Raw genomic sequence first — 14,052 nt, 5'->3', positions numbered from 1 at the left:
GATTCTCAGACCGGTGAAATAAAAATGAGAGCCCAGAGACACATCCTTAGATACTCTGATATATGGCCAGATAATTTCAACAAAGAAGCTAGGTCCCATGAGGGGAACAAGGAAAACCTCTTCAACAAAAGATGCTGAGAAAAATGATTAGCCAATGCAAAAACAAAAAAAAAAAAATTAAGCTGGATCCTATCTCATACCGTATACAAAAATTAATTCAAAATGGATTAGAGGCCTCAATATTGACCTGAATCTATTTTAAAAATTTGAGATAAACATAGGTAGAACTCTGTAATTGATCCCAAAGATATATTCAGTGAGTCATATCATTAATGAGGAAAGCAGAAGCAAAAATAAACAAATGGGACTACATCAAACTAAAAACTCTCTGCATTGTGGAGAAATGATGACCAGAATAAAAAGACATCCTACTGAGTGAGAGAAAATATTCGCTCATATGTCTGAGAGAGAAATAATATCCAAGATTTATAAAGCACTCAAAAACTTAGGAACAATCAGACAATCTTATCAAAAAGTGGGGAAAGAAACTGAATAGACACTTCAAAGAAGACATACAGGTAGCCAATAGGTACATGAAAGAGTGCTCTTCATCACTTACTTGAGGGAGATGCAGCAACAGTGAGATAGGACGTCACACCATTGAGAATTACCTATATTTTAAAAAGATTGAAAATAAGCAGCGCTGACAGAGATGTGAGGACAAAGGTACCTTCCCCCACTGTTGGTGGGAATGTCATCTGGTTCAGCATATACAGAAAACAGCACGGAGACTTTTTAAAGAACCAAGAATTGAACTTCCGCATGACCCAGAATTACACTTTTTGGCATTTATGCCATGAGCACAAAAACATTCATTCAAAAAGATAAGTTCATTTCAGCACTATCAACACTAGCCAAGATCTGGAAACAACTCAAGTACCCAAGAAAGATGAGTGGATAAAGAAGTTATAGCTGTAAGTGCACAGTGGAATACCACTCAGGTACTAGAAAAGATGAAGGCCTGCATTTTGTGGATGAAACTAGAGGGTATCAGATTGAGCAAAAGTGAGTCAAAGGGGGAAGAACAAATACAAAACCACCTCGTATGTGGAGTATAAAGAAACATAGTAAAGGAATAATAGTGACCAGTGATGACAGACTTTGAAAATCTTCCTATAGAACTGAGTTCACCAAAGGGATGAGATAGGGCCTAGACACAGTGGAGGGATGGCTGTGGTGTAGCAGCTTTGTACTCCTGAAACTAATTTCAGCATTATCAGTAATCACTGTAACATACATGTACATATATAGACTAAATATATATGTGTAGTATATGTATGTGTATACACACATATGTATATGTGTGTATATTTATACATATACATCTATGTGTGTATATGTATGTGTGTATATATATATATATATATATATATATGGGCTGGAGCAATAGCACACTGTATAGGGTTCAGCACAGTTTGCCTTGCATGCAGCCAACCCAGGTTCGATTCCTCCACCCCTCTCGGAGAGCCCGGCAAGCTACCGAGAGTATCCTGCCTACATGGCAGAGGCTGGCAAGCTCCCCGTGACATATTCAATATGCTAAAAACAGTAACAACAAGTCTCACAATGGAGGCGTTACTGGTACCTGCTCGAACAACTCGATGAACAACGGGAGAACAGTGCTACAGTGCTACACATATATACTACAGCTGCCAATGGTGGAACACACGGCAGTTTCAGTGGTCAACCAGCAACCAATGGGAACTTAGTGTCATGAAGCAGTATCATGAGAAAGCTATTTTGTCCCCTTTATTAACTTTTATTAATTTCTCTTCCCTATCTGATTCGTACAAATATCCTAGTCTATCAAAGAAAGTGGGAAGTAAGCTCAGAACTCTTGGGCAAGTAAATCAATTTTATATTGCTCTTATTTGGGGAAAGGGTTGAGGCAAGGAATCAAACCCACAGCCTCACACATGTGAAGTATGTGTTATACTACTGACTGGCATTCCTGGGACCCTAAAATGATTTTTACTGTGATACTGATGTTGCATTTAAAATTAAGAAAAAAGTGTCTTATTTTCGTTAGTTAAATTTTTTTTTTAAGTAAACTCTTCTACATTCACTGTATTTCAATTTTTCTCTGGGATAAGAATTGAATTGTATAAAGAGAGACAGAGGAAGAAAGTAAAGATTGCTTTTGATCTTTTACTTTATTAGTAGTGAAGTTACCATTCCAATCTTTACTCATAGTTCTATTCATTTTAACTTGAGAAGCTTCCATTCTCAGCTACTAAACTATGTAAGATACAGCATTGAAAAAATGAGGAAGAAGACAACATTTTTCATACAGAGAGACAGTATAGTGGGTAGTGTGTTTGCCTTGAATGTACCTGACCTGGGTTTGATCCCCAGCCTCCTGTGTGGTTCCTCAGGCACACTGCCAAGAGTAATTCCTGAGTGCAGAGCCAGAAGTAAGCCCTGAGCATTGCTGAGTGTGACCCAAAAGCCAAAAAAAAAAACCCCAAAAAAACCAAAAAAAACCTGAATGTGAGGGCCAGAGAGATAATATAAAAGGTAAGACACTTGCCTTGTATCAAGTCAACCCTGGTTAACTCCCCAGCACCACATAGGTTCTCCTAAACTCTGCCAGGAATGATTGCTGAGCACAGAACCAGGAGTTTAAGCATTGAGCACTGCAGGATGTGGCCTCATCAATACTTCCCTGCAGATGAAAAGAATTGAATGAGTTCATTTTAAACTCATTCATAGCATATTTTATCTAAACGATACCAATTATGGAAGCTAGGATAGAATATTGTGACAGTAGTATGATAGTAACTAAATTTGAGCAAATGCTAATGTAAATTTTAAATTAGAGACTATTTCCTGTCTACTTGAATTTTTCAGTCAAGGAAAACTGATGTTTTATGATGCAGTGGTTCAGTCTTTAAAGCCTCTTCAAAGCTTTTCATGTTTTGTTTTAAAATCCTTAAGTTCGCATTAACAATAGTGCTTGATTATTTGCTGACTTTCTACTGCTGGGTTTTGAAAGTTTGGGACAGAGTGCTGAATATCGTCATATTTGGTCCCTTGAAATCTCCAACAAGCCCAACGTATCAGAACCTGAAGAACCAAAGATTCGTTTTGTTGCTGGTATCCATGGAAATGCTCCAGTTGGAACAGAACTGCTGTTGGCTCTGGCAGAGTTTCTCTGCCTAAACTACAAAAAGAACCCAGCTGTGACCCAAGTAAGAGACTAGCCTATTTTCACCTGCTTGTTTTGGAAAAAATTCAGTGAAACTTTGATACTTACTCAAATATTTTATTCCTTGTTAAATTTTATATAAAACACTTTCAGCACATTCTTTAAAAATGGGTCATCTTTAATACTTAGTAGTGTATTTCTGTTATTTCTTTGTATAAAGAGAGACAGAGGAAGAAAGTAAAGATTGCTTTTGATCTTACTTTATTGGTAGTGGAGTTACCATTCCAATCTTTACTCATAGTTCTATTCAATTTAACTTGAGAAGCTTCCATTCTCAGCGACTTAAACTATGTAAGATACAGCATTGAAAAAATGAGGAAGAAGACAACATTTTTCATAAAATAAATGCTGTATTGCTGAGCTGCATGCCTGAACCCTTAAAAGCCCTGAAATAAATATTAGGGTTCGAGTATGAATCTCTTAGCTCTGGGCTGCTCAGAGATTTCAGTTTGTTATTATCTACTTTAGCAGTTCATGATTGCAGAAAAGAACTCTGATTCAGAGCCTTAGTTATGTATGATTAAGCATCCTAGTTCTCTGGGTTGTCCTAGAGAAAAGCTGTGTATATACCTAAAAATTATTTGGGATAAGGTATAAAAAACTTGGGCGAGGTTTATAATACCTGTTTAATAACAAGTAATAATACTAGTTTAATAACAACCACATGGAGTACTTTACATTTTATCCTCAGTCCCATAATTATGTCTATTTTATATATGTGAAACTTGAGGTAAAGATATTTGATAACTTTTTTTTTTTTTGCTTTTTGGGTCACACCCAGCGATGCTCAGGGGTTACTCCTGGCATATGCACTCAAGAGTTACTCCTGGCGGTGCTCGGGGGACCATATGGGATGCTGGGAATCGACCTGGGTCGGCCATGTTGGCTATGTGCAAGGCTATCGCTCCAGCCCCTATTTGATAACTTTTAAGTGATAAAACTTAAAAAGGATTTTAAACCCAAGTGTGTGTCGCTCAAAAAAAGTTACGCTGTTCATTGTACCATACTACCTCTTTCAAAAGAAATTTGAAAAGAATTATAATCATAATTGGGATCATACAGTATCTAATCAGAAGGGTTGAATGTGATGGATTTAAGTCAGCCTTAATTAAGTTATTTTACCATCTTCAGCGAAAGAAATTCCACTGACTTTTCCCTGAGGTGCAGGGAATGTCTCAGACATATTTTTGTTCTGTTTTAACATGGGAGACTACCTTGGATAATGTTTATCAATCTTGACTGTGAGTTTCAAGAGAAAGGTGTCAGCGCGAGGGGGATGAGCGTTTGATGGCCTAGAACTGTTCCTCTGGCCGGCCCACGGCAAGAGACAGATGAAGGACCAGGGGAATGAAGAAACAGAGACTGGGCCCCAGGCTAGTTGGTAGTCAGTTTATTTCTCTCTCCTCCCCAGTGTAGTTCGATTTCTCTCCTTACAGCACAATCTTTTTTTTTTTTTTTTAGTGAAACACCATGAGATACAGTTGTAGACTTAATAAGTTTTTGTGCTTGGATTTCAGTTATACAATGAGTACCCATCCCACCACCAGTTCCCATTCTCCACCCCTACCAATCCCGGTATCCCTCCCACCCACCCCCACCCCCAATCCCACCCTGCCTCTGTGGCAGGGCACTCCCTTTGTTTTCTCCTTTTGGGCTTACAGCACAATCTTTTTAGTTGTAGTTTTGGTTGTAGTCGCAGTCATCATAGTTCCCTCATTCTCATCCTTATAGTCCTCTTAGTTCTCATCTAGTCCTTATCTTTCTAATCCCTTCTTTCCACCTTATAGCATAGTTATATAGAAATAGTGAAGGATGGTGTACACATAAGTGGGGTTGAACATTGTCATAACAACAAACAGATGTAAAGTCCCTCCTTCAGGGGAAGTTCTAGGAGATTAACTCAAGGACAAAATCTCATCTGAGGGTACTCTAGATTACTAGGAGATACACTCAAGGGTGGGATTCCATCTGTGGGGTTATTGCTTTCTTCTTTCCTTAGCTAGTAATCCATTGAAATGATCATAGTAAATTTACTTCTTATAATACTTCTAGTCATTTTGTATGAACACAGTCAGAGATATATTAAGCTTAAAGATTGGCTCTTCCTAGGGACATCTTGATATATATTCCAGACCACAATCCTCATACCAGGTTAGTCTTTCCTAACCCCAGCAGGGTCCTTATTCAGTTACTTCATTTTGGGTCATGACCGAGTTTGTTCCATGACCATGCTCTTAAGTTATTACACTTAGGGTGCTTAGCTTGTCTCCTTTTGATGCCAGGGTAGCTTATAGCTTACAGTCCATCCAGTGCCTTCATTGGGACCCTCCTTTTGGGAATGTTAGGAAGTAAGGGCAGCTGAGGTTTGTCAGCTAAATATGATGAATGCACAGGAGTAAATATTATTTCGGAATCAGTTAACTCCCATGTTACAAAGCATAGCATGAACTGTCTTCCTGTGTCTATTCAAAAAGGACATTGCTAAACCATGCAAATGACATAAAGGAAAGATAAAAGCAATACAGGATTATTAGTGCTTGATGGAATTGTGCCTCAGGGGCGCTGTTGTGGGCGTAACTCAATAAACCTAAGCTCCCTGTGGTAGGAACAAGGACAGCCCAATGCTATCCAACACTTGGCTATACTTTGGAAGCACCTATGTGGTTTATTTTAAGATATCAATTCCTGGGACCCATTCCAGAGACAGAAGTATTCCGTTAAAAGTGCTGTGCATTAGTCTAACAGTTGGCATAGTTACTACTTACTGATTATATGGTTGCTCAAGACTACATATATCCTAGATAAACTACCCACTAGGAATTTTAAAACAGTGTCTGAGGATTTGCCTTGTTAGTTTAATTGGACTTGAACTAGATTGCTTTTAGTTTGAACTAAGGGCCACAATTATTACAGAGAGTCTTTGGTCGATACATAGACACACATACACACATACAAACAACTGTTATAAAGGCCATACGTAATAATTTAGGGGGGAAAAAAATCTCTTCTCAGGGAAGGATTTAAGGACAGAAGAATGGAAGGGTCTGAAATATTTTCAAGCTATATTTTAATATCCAAAATCCCGTGACGTATTCGATATGCCAAACAGTAACAACAAAGTCTCACAATGGAGACGTTACTGGGCCCACTCGAGAAAATCAATGAACAACGGGAGGACAATGACAGTGATAATATCCAAAATAAATAAACCAGATTAGAAACATGGAGTCAGAAATGTAGTACAGGAATTAAGGTGCTTGTCCTTGCATTCAAATGAGCCAGGTTCAAATCCAGGCACCATATGTGGTCTTCTGAGCACCACCAAGGATCACTCTTGAACTTAGAGTAAGGATAGGCCCCTGAGCACTGCGGGTATCCTCCTTCCCCAAAAAAGAAAATTAATATTGGGTGAAATGCTATGTATGCTATATAGGCTATATCTGAGGTATTAACACCAATGTATCATCTAGAAGGGAAGTGGTTTATAGGAATGCAAAGACTATTTTATTTTTTAACTCTTCTGTTTTGTTATTTCCAGACTTGCACTATCATTTGTCAAGCTATGCATTTCAGTTATTTATTCATATATTTATATATTGCATATAAGTTTTTGATTGAAAAAATATTATTACTAAACTAAGGCAATGGTCAGCACACCTTTTCTGTAAAAGGGTTTGTAAGTATGTATCATAAGTCTTGTGGGACAAATAATGGTTTGCTATTACTCAACACTGCCAGGGATACAAAACTAGTGCTTTGAATGAGCCTGATCATACACCACTAAAACATGTACAACAGCAGGGGGCTGGAGTTAGTCTGCAGCACTGGTCTCTGCCCCTGTTGTAAGTCATCAGGAAGTTTTGGGGAACATTTATCATACAGTATTTATGTTTTTTTTAATTTACTTAGAGTAAGAGAGAGCTTTATGCATTTATTTTTAGTTTCACCTTTTAAATCTGTTTAAAACTAACAAAAACTGATGTGTGAAGAAAGGTTTCCTTTGATTCCACATAGAGCTAATAAACTTGTTGCTTTTTGTTTCTGTTCTAGTTGGTTGACAGGACTAGAATTGTGATTGTCCCTTCTCTAAATCCAGATGGGCGAGAGAGAGCACAAGAGAAGGACTGTACTTCAAAGATCGGACATACAAATGCTCGTGGCAAAGACCTGGACACAGACTTCACAAGTAAGCCTCATTTTCAGACTATTCAAGTGCCTTGCAGATCATTTCATTGCCTTTTGTTAGAAGATTGGTTGTTTCTGTATTATAGGTAGTAATGGAGTACTTCTTATCAAGATTATGGATTTAATCAACCAGAGTTTTTGAATATTCTTTATAATTTGTAAAAGTAATTCAAATTTAATTTGCAAATGAAAAATTCTTAAACAAATAACAATATTGGAAAGGCCCTTTACTAGATATCCGAAGGGGGCTCCTTGACTAGAAATGTTTCTCTCTACTCTCTCCCATGCATCTTACCTACATATATATTTTGTTTTGAAAGGGTCTGTTTCTTACTCATATAGAATAATCAAATAAATGTCTCTTCTGAAAAATTTTTATTAAATAAATTTTTGACACCTTTACATATGGGTATTTATAGATTTCTAGCATTCTTAATTCATGGTAGTCAACTACAATAATTCATGCATGCCAATAATCTCTTCAACCATTTCCCTAGTAATGTACATTTAGTTTTTTTCTAATTTTTGTTCTTGCAAATATGCTATAGAAAATCTGCTTTCTTAAAATCTTATTTTATTTTCAAGATTGGTTATATATTCCCGAAATTTTATTTCATCTTTTTGTTTTTGAACCACACCTTGGCAGTACTCAGGGATCATTCGTGTTTTTGTGCTCAGGGGCCACCCCTTGTGATGCTCAGGGGACCACATGTGGTGCCAGTGATGGAGACAGGGTCAACTGGGTGCAAGGCAAGCACATTTAACTCTGTGCTATCTTTCAAGCCCCCTAAATTATACTTTAAAGTAGAAAATGCCCATTTCTCCCTTTTTCAATAGGTTTGTGAACTTTTGCTTAGAATCACTAACCTTTATATATTATCATGAAGTATGTAAAGCTGAAGATTAACTACCTTCTGGAACGTATCGTTCTTGCTTGAAAGAGTGTTTAGGGTATAATAAAATACCTTCTACAGGTGCTGTGTAAGTCTGCCTTTAGTTCAAGTAAGGAATGATTTCATAGCTGTTCTGACTAAAATTTTTAAAAGTTGATATTTTTTGACTTTTCTGATTTTTAGGTAATGCCTCCCAGCTAGAGACTAAAGCCATCATTGAAAATTTGATTCAGAAACAGGACTTCAGTCTTTCTGTTGCTTTAGATGGTGGTTCTGTGCTGGTCACATACCCATATGATAAGCCAGTACAAACAGGTATGTGGAATAGCACTTTACATGTGTACTATCTAAACTTAAATAGGAGAGTCCCTTAGGTATTGTCCCATCTCATTTTTTTTCCCAAATAGCAAGCATTTAAAGATTCTCCATGAGCAAGCTACCAACTTAATGCTGTACAAAGATATCAACAGTTCAAATAGTTACTTTGAAGAAAAAGGTCAAGTTTAACAGTGGTCCAGCTTTATTAAACATAGCTCTCTTACTATACCTATTCAATTTAATCAACAAGCATTTCTCGAATAATTAAATATAATTTAATTATTTTTGGAATATAAAAGTGAACAATATGACAGTGTCTGCCTTATTCGAAACTTATATGAAACTCATTGGTAACCAGTATTAGTTTTATTAATAATTCAGAATTGCCTTTCCCTGCCTCAAGTCTTGACTGACTGTGCCTCTAATGATTTAAACAGCTTCTTGTGGCATCTCCCACGGGCATGAAAATAGTTTCTGTAGTTTTCACTGAAACTTACATAGGGAATTCTAATTCTTTCATTGTTTCCCCCAAAGTAGTAAATCATATCAAGAAAGGTTTGTGTTTTGGTGTGGTGTAGTCAGTACTGTAAATTCATTAGTACCTCTTAGTTTAAGAATAATGTTTGTTCTTGATCTGATTAACCTGGGCTAAACAGATATAGCTAATTACAAAAATTCCTGGGCTGGAGCGATAGCACAGCGGGTAGGGCGTTTGCCTTCCAAGCAGCCAACATGGCCGACCCGAGTTCGATTCCTCCGCCCCTCTCGGAGAGCCCGGCAAGCTACCGAGAGTATTCGATATGCCAGACACAGTAACAACAAAGTCTCCAATGGAGACGTTACTGGGCCCGCTCGAGCAAATCGATGATCAACGGGAGGGCCTTTACCTTTACCTTTACCTTTACAAAAATTCCTAAGTAAACTTAAGTGGGTTCTGAGATTTACTGGAAGTGGAAGAGAACTTTTGTATTCATGAATTTGAACTGGCATGGGGGCAGGGTTTATCTTTTGGATATCTTTGCCAACTGGGTTGTTCTTTTTGTAGTGGAAAACAAAGAGACTCTGAAGCATTTGGCATCTCTTTATGCAAATAACCACCCCTTCATGCACATGGGTCAGCCCAGCTGTCCAAATAAATCAGGTAGGTGTGTTCCCTGCCATTTGTTACTAGTTATTGCTGCTTTTATCTTACAGTTTTGTTGATCCTAACCTCGATCTTGTGCTTGCAGATGAGAATATTCCAGGAGGAGTAATGCGCGGAGCAGAGTGGCACAGTCACCTGGGCAGCATGAAGGTATGATTTAGAGCAGTGGTCTTCACTCATGGAGCCTGGTGGGTCCACAGGGCTCAAAAGGTTGAACTACTGATCTACCAGCTTGATTATAACTGCCCATCCATGGATCAGTGTGCAGGACAATGCCAGTCTGCAGGTATAGAAAGGTTGAAGAACTCCGCTTTAGAGAATACCATGAGGGTGGAATTATAACTGCTGACGGAGTGGATGGATGACTAATACAGGAAAAGTGGTTGCATCTGCTTCATGACTCTCTTGACCTGGCGACTTCGAAATTAACCGCTGACAGTGTTACTTTTTCTGCTCTTTTTGTCATTTTGCAATTAGGTGACCCTGCTTTTCACTTACAGTGTGTGTACTCATCACCCCATTTCTCAAACTTTTTCATCACCCCAAACAGAAACTAATTCTCAAACTCTCAAAAGCACTAATTCTCCATTTGCTGTTACTTCTAGCCTCTGATAATTGCTAACTTACTTTCTGTCTCTGTATTTACCCATTCTCATTATTTTATATAAGTGGACTCACACAGTATTTCTCCTTCTGTTTCTGACTGCTTTCACTCAGCATGTATTTTCTGGAGTTGTGTAGCTTGTCACATGTATGAGTCATACTCCATTGCCTTTTTATAGGGTGACTCCCAGCACTTTGTGGCCCGATGATGTGGGACAGTTTGGAGTTTGATTGCGAGCTGTGATGCTCAGGTAGTGAACCAGGACCACAATTGTGAGGCCCCAAGGGCCTTCGAGGAACCAAGGACGAGACTCAGGGTCTCACACCTGCTGGGTGTCTAGATCTCATGATATCTCCCTAGCCCCTCTATTCTTTCTATGATTGAGGGATGCTGCACTTACATACCACATTTTATTGACTGATCCATCTGCTGGTCAAACACTTGAATTGTTTCCATCTTCTCATTATTGGCAATGATGTCGCCATGAATATTTATGTATAGTATCTGTCTGAGCTCCTGCCTTTAATTCTTTGGGACATATACAAACAAGTGGGAAAACTGGTCATATTAATTGTATGTTTAAGTTGACTGGGGGAGGTTCTTAAGAGGCAGGGGAGGAGGGGTCTTTCTCATGAGTCTCATCCATCATCCAATCAGGTTGCAGTTTAATGTTTAATGCAAGGGTTTTGGGGATATGGTGCTATTAATGATCCACTTGGCAGTGCTGGCTTGGCCCGGGGTGTCGCGGATGGGGGGAGGCTCCAGGGCCTCACCCACTAGTGCTCAGGAGCCTCCATGTCTGTACCCAGTGATGTTCAGGGGACTGGACCATGTAGTGTCTTGGATTGAACCCAGCTACATGCAAGGCATGTGCCTTAACACTTGTACTATCTCTCTGCCCCTCTCTGTTTAATTATGAGAAACTGTCAAACTGTTTTCTTAGTGACTAAATCAACAATTGATGTGGGTTTCGATTTTGCCACATTCTCAGTAAAACATTTCATTTCCATTATTTGAATAGTCCTCTAGTACGTGTGCTGTGGTATCTCATCACTGTTTTTATAAACCAGCATTTTATTTTTCTTCTCCAACCTCCCCAACTCTTCCCTTTGTTATTATTGTGTTATCATACAACACCCCTCTGGCTGTGGTCTTCTGCACATTTAGTTGTGTTGCTTGCTGGGGATCATGCATCAGATTGTGGTGCTGGCAGAGGGTTAGACTCACCCTTTTAGCATTGGTGTGCACCACAGGCTGCTGTGGCCTGGACATTGCTTGTCACAGCCAGCAGAGCTGCCAGAACAAGGACACAGCTGTTGGGACCACACTTACCATATGTGGCATTGCTTGGGGATTGAACTCACAGCCTCATGCAGAACAGTCACTCCAGGCCACTGAGCTGTATGGTACAGCTATATGGTACAGAATCCTTCAGATTGGAGTTTCGGTCATTAATGCTACTGAGCATCTTTTCATGTGCTTATTGACCATTTATGAACTTTCTTTGAAGAAATTTCTGCTCAAGTCCATTCCCACTTGATTGTTTTCCTTTTGTTGTTGTTATAAGAATCCTTTATTGGGTGCTAAACACTTATCAGATACTTAATATGCCAGCAATTTCTTCCATCCTGTACATTGTCTTTTCACATTCCTTTGATGCAAGTTTTTTGTTTATTTGTTTTGGGGCTATACTCAACTGTGCTCAAAGCTTACTCCTGACTGCACACAGGGGTCACTCCTAGCTGGGCTCAGTGGATCATATTGGGATATCGGGGATTGAACCCACGTCAATTGCACATATGACAAATGCCCTACCCACTGTTCTATTTCTTCAGCCCTTGATGCAAGTTTTTTGTTTTTGTTTTTATTTTTTAGTAAATTACCATGAGGTACAGTTACAGACTTACAGACTTTTGTGCTTATGTTTCAGTCATATCCCTCACTCCCCATCCCACCCCCCCACTACCCTCTGCCTCTGTGGTAGGCACATTCCCTTTTACTCTCTCTCTGTCCTTTGGAGTGTTATGGTTTGCAGTACAGGTATTAAGTAGCCATCATTTTCGGTCTATGGTCTACTTTCAGCACACATCCCCCATTCCCAAGCAAGCCCTCCAAGTTGATACAAGTTTTTAATTGTGGTGACATCTTCAGCATAATATAAGTTTAGGGTGTATATGCCAGTGGACTTTAACCACTGGGCCAATGCTATTCCAAAGAACTTTCTGCCAATCCACAAAGTTAACATACAGTTAACATACAGTGGTTTTCCAGTACTGGTTCTGTAGGGGTAGAAGTGTTGGAAATCACTGGTATACACCCCCCACCAACCACTGGATGACCCACCTTACTTGTCTCCTTCCCAGCTCTGGTAGCTACCATTCTCATGTCAACATCCAAAGGTTGGTTTCCCTTTTGCTTTTGCTTGTTCATTTGCTTTGTTTCTCTATGTTACACATAGTGGAATCATATGACATTCATCTTTCTTTTTCCAACTAATTTCATTTAGCACAATCCACTCATGGTATGCCATTTTATTACCAATGGCAAGAGTTTAATCTTTTCCTAGAGTTGTCATGTACTTATAGCACATGGTTTTTATCTCACCCTCCAGTCCTCCACTTAGGTGGATCCCATAAGTTGGCTCTTGTCACTAAGCCTGCATTGAACTTAGATATGTGGCTATCTTCTTAGGGTAGAGTTTTGTGTGATTTTGTTGTTGTGTTTTTGTTTGGGGGGCCACACCCAGCAGTACTCAGGGCTAACTCCTGGCTCTGTGCTCAGTGATCACTACTGGATGGGGCTTAGGGGACTATACAGAGTATTGGGGATCTAACCCATGTTGACCAAGTTTAGGAAAAGCACCTTCCCAGCTGTACATTCTGAAATTTTATGTGTACAGCCCTCTCCACTTTAAAATTTTATTAAATAACCTTGATTTACCTGACTATATATATTAGAGATACAACTTCACATGTCTTCAAAATACATCTCCACACTACCCCTACCACTAGAGTATACCACAGTCTGTGGCCCCTTTCTCCCACTGTCTCTGATAACCTTAGTTCTTTGATCTGAGTCCAAGGGTGGTGTTCCCGTCCCCTGATCCAGAAATAAAAGTTTTATTTAGTGAAATATGAGGAGGGAGGAATGAGAAAATGGGTGAGGGACAGAGAAAGGAGGAGAAAAAACGGAGAAGAGATAATGGAGACAGAGAGCTCTCAGATAGGAGAGCGCCAACGGTACCTCTTGACGTAAAAGAAAAGAATTATACATCTCAGAGTGAGGTGTGAACAACTCCCCAAATGGAGAAATGTCTTTTCTTTTCTTTTTTTTCTCTGTTTCCTTTTTTTGCTTCCCTGTGTCCCACTTAACAGTGAGATCATTCTGTATTTATTCTCCTTCTGGAGTCATTTAGCATAACCCCTTCAAGTTACATCAGTGTTGATGTGAAAGGCAACATTTCATCTTTTCTTACAGCTGGATCAGTATTTCTGCACGCGTGCCACATGTGTGTGTATGTGTGTGTGTGCACGTGTTTTTTTTTTTTTTTTTTTTTGCTTTTTGGGTCACACCCGGCGATGCTCAGGGGTTACTCCTGGCTCATGCACTCAGGAATTGCTCCTGGCGGTGCTTGGGGGAC

The 14,052-nt window shown here is 39.2% G+C and overlaps 1 protein-coding gene across 1 annotated transcript in view; it reads left to right on the top strand.

Moving 5' to 3' along the window:
- Positions 1-14,052, top strand: part of CPD (carboxypeptidase D) — a 74,522-nt gene that overhangs the window by 47,666 nt on the left and 12,804 nt on the right. The window contains exons 13-17 of the mRNA XM_056126603.1: positions 3,056-3,251; positions 7,319-7,454; positions 8,530-8,661; positions 9,710-9,805; positions 9,894-9,958. Of these exons, the coding sequence (XP_055982578.1) occupies positions 3,056-3,251; positions 7,319-7,454; positions 8,530-8,661; positions 9,710-9,805; positions 9,894-9,958 (625 nt within the window). The remainder of the gene's footprint in view (positions 1-3,055; positions 3,252-7,318; positions 7,455-8,529; positions 8,662-9,709; positions 9,806-9,893; positions 9,959-14,052) is intronic.

The sequence above is a fragment of the Sorex fumeus genome, unplaced genomic scaffold, assembly GCF_029834395.1.
Source record: "Sorex fumeus unplaced genomic scaffold, SorFum_2.1 ptg000063l, whole genome shotgun sequence".
In the NCBI taxonomy this organism is placed as follows: domain Eukaryota; kingdom Metazoa; phylum Chordata; class Mammalia; order Eulipotyphla; family Soricidae; genus Sorex; species Sorex fumeus.
This window is presented reverse-complemented; position numbering and strand designations above follow the sequence as displayed.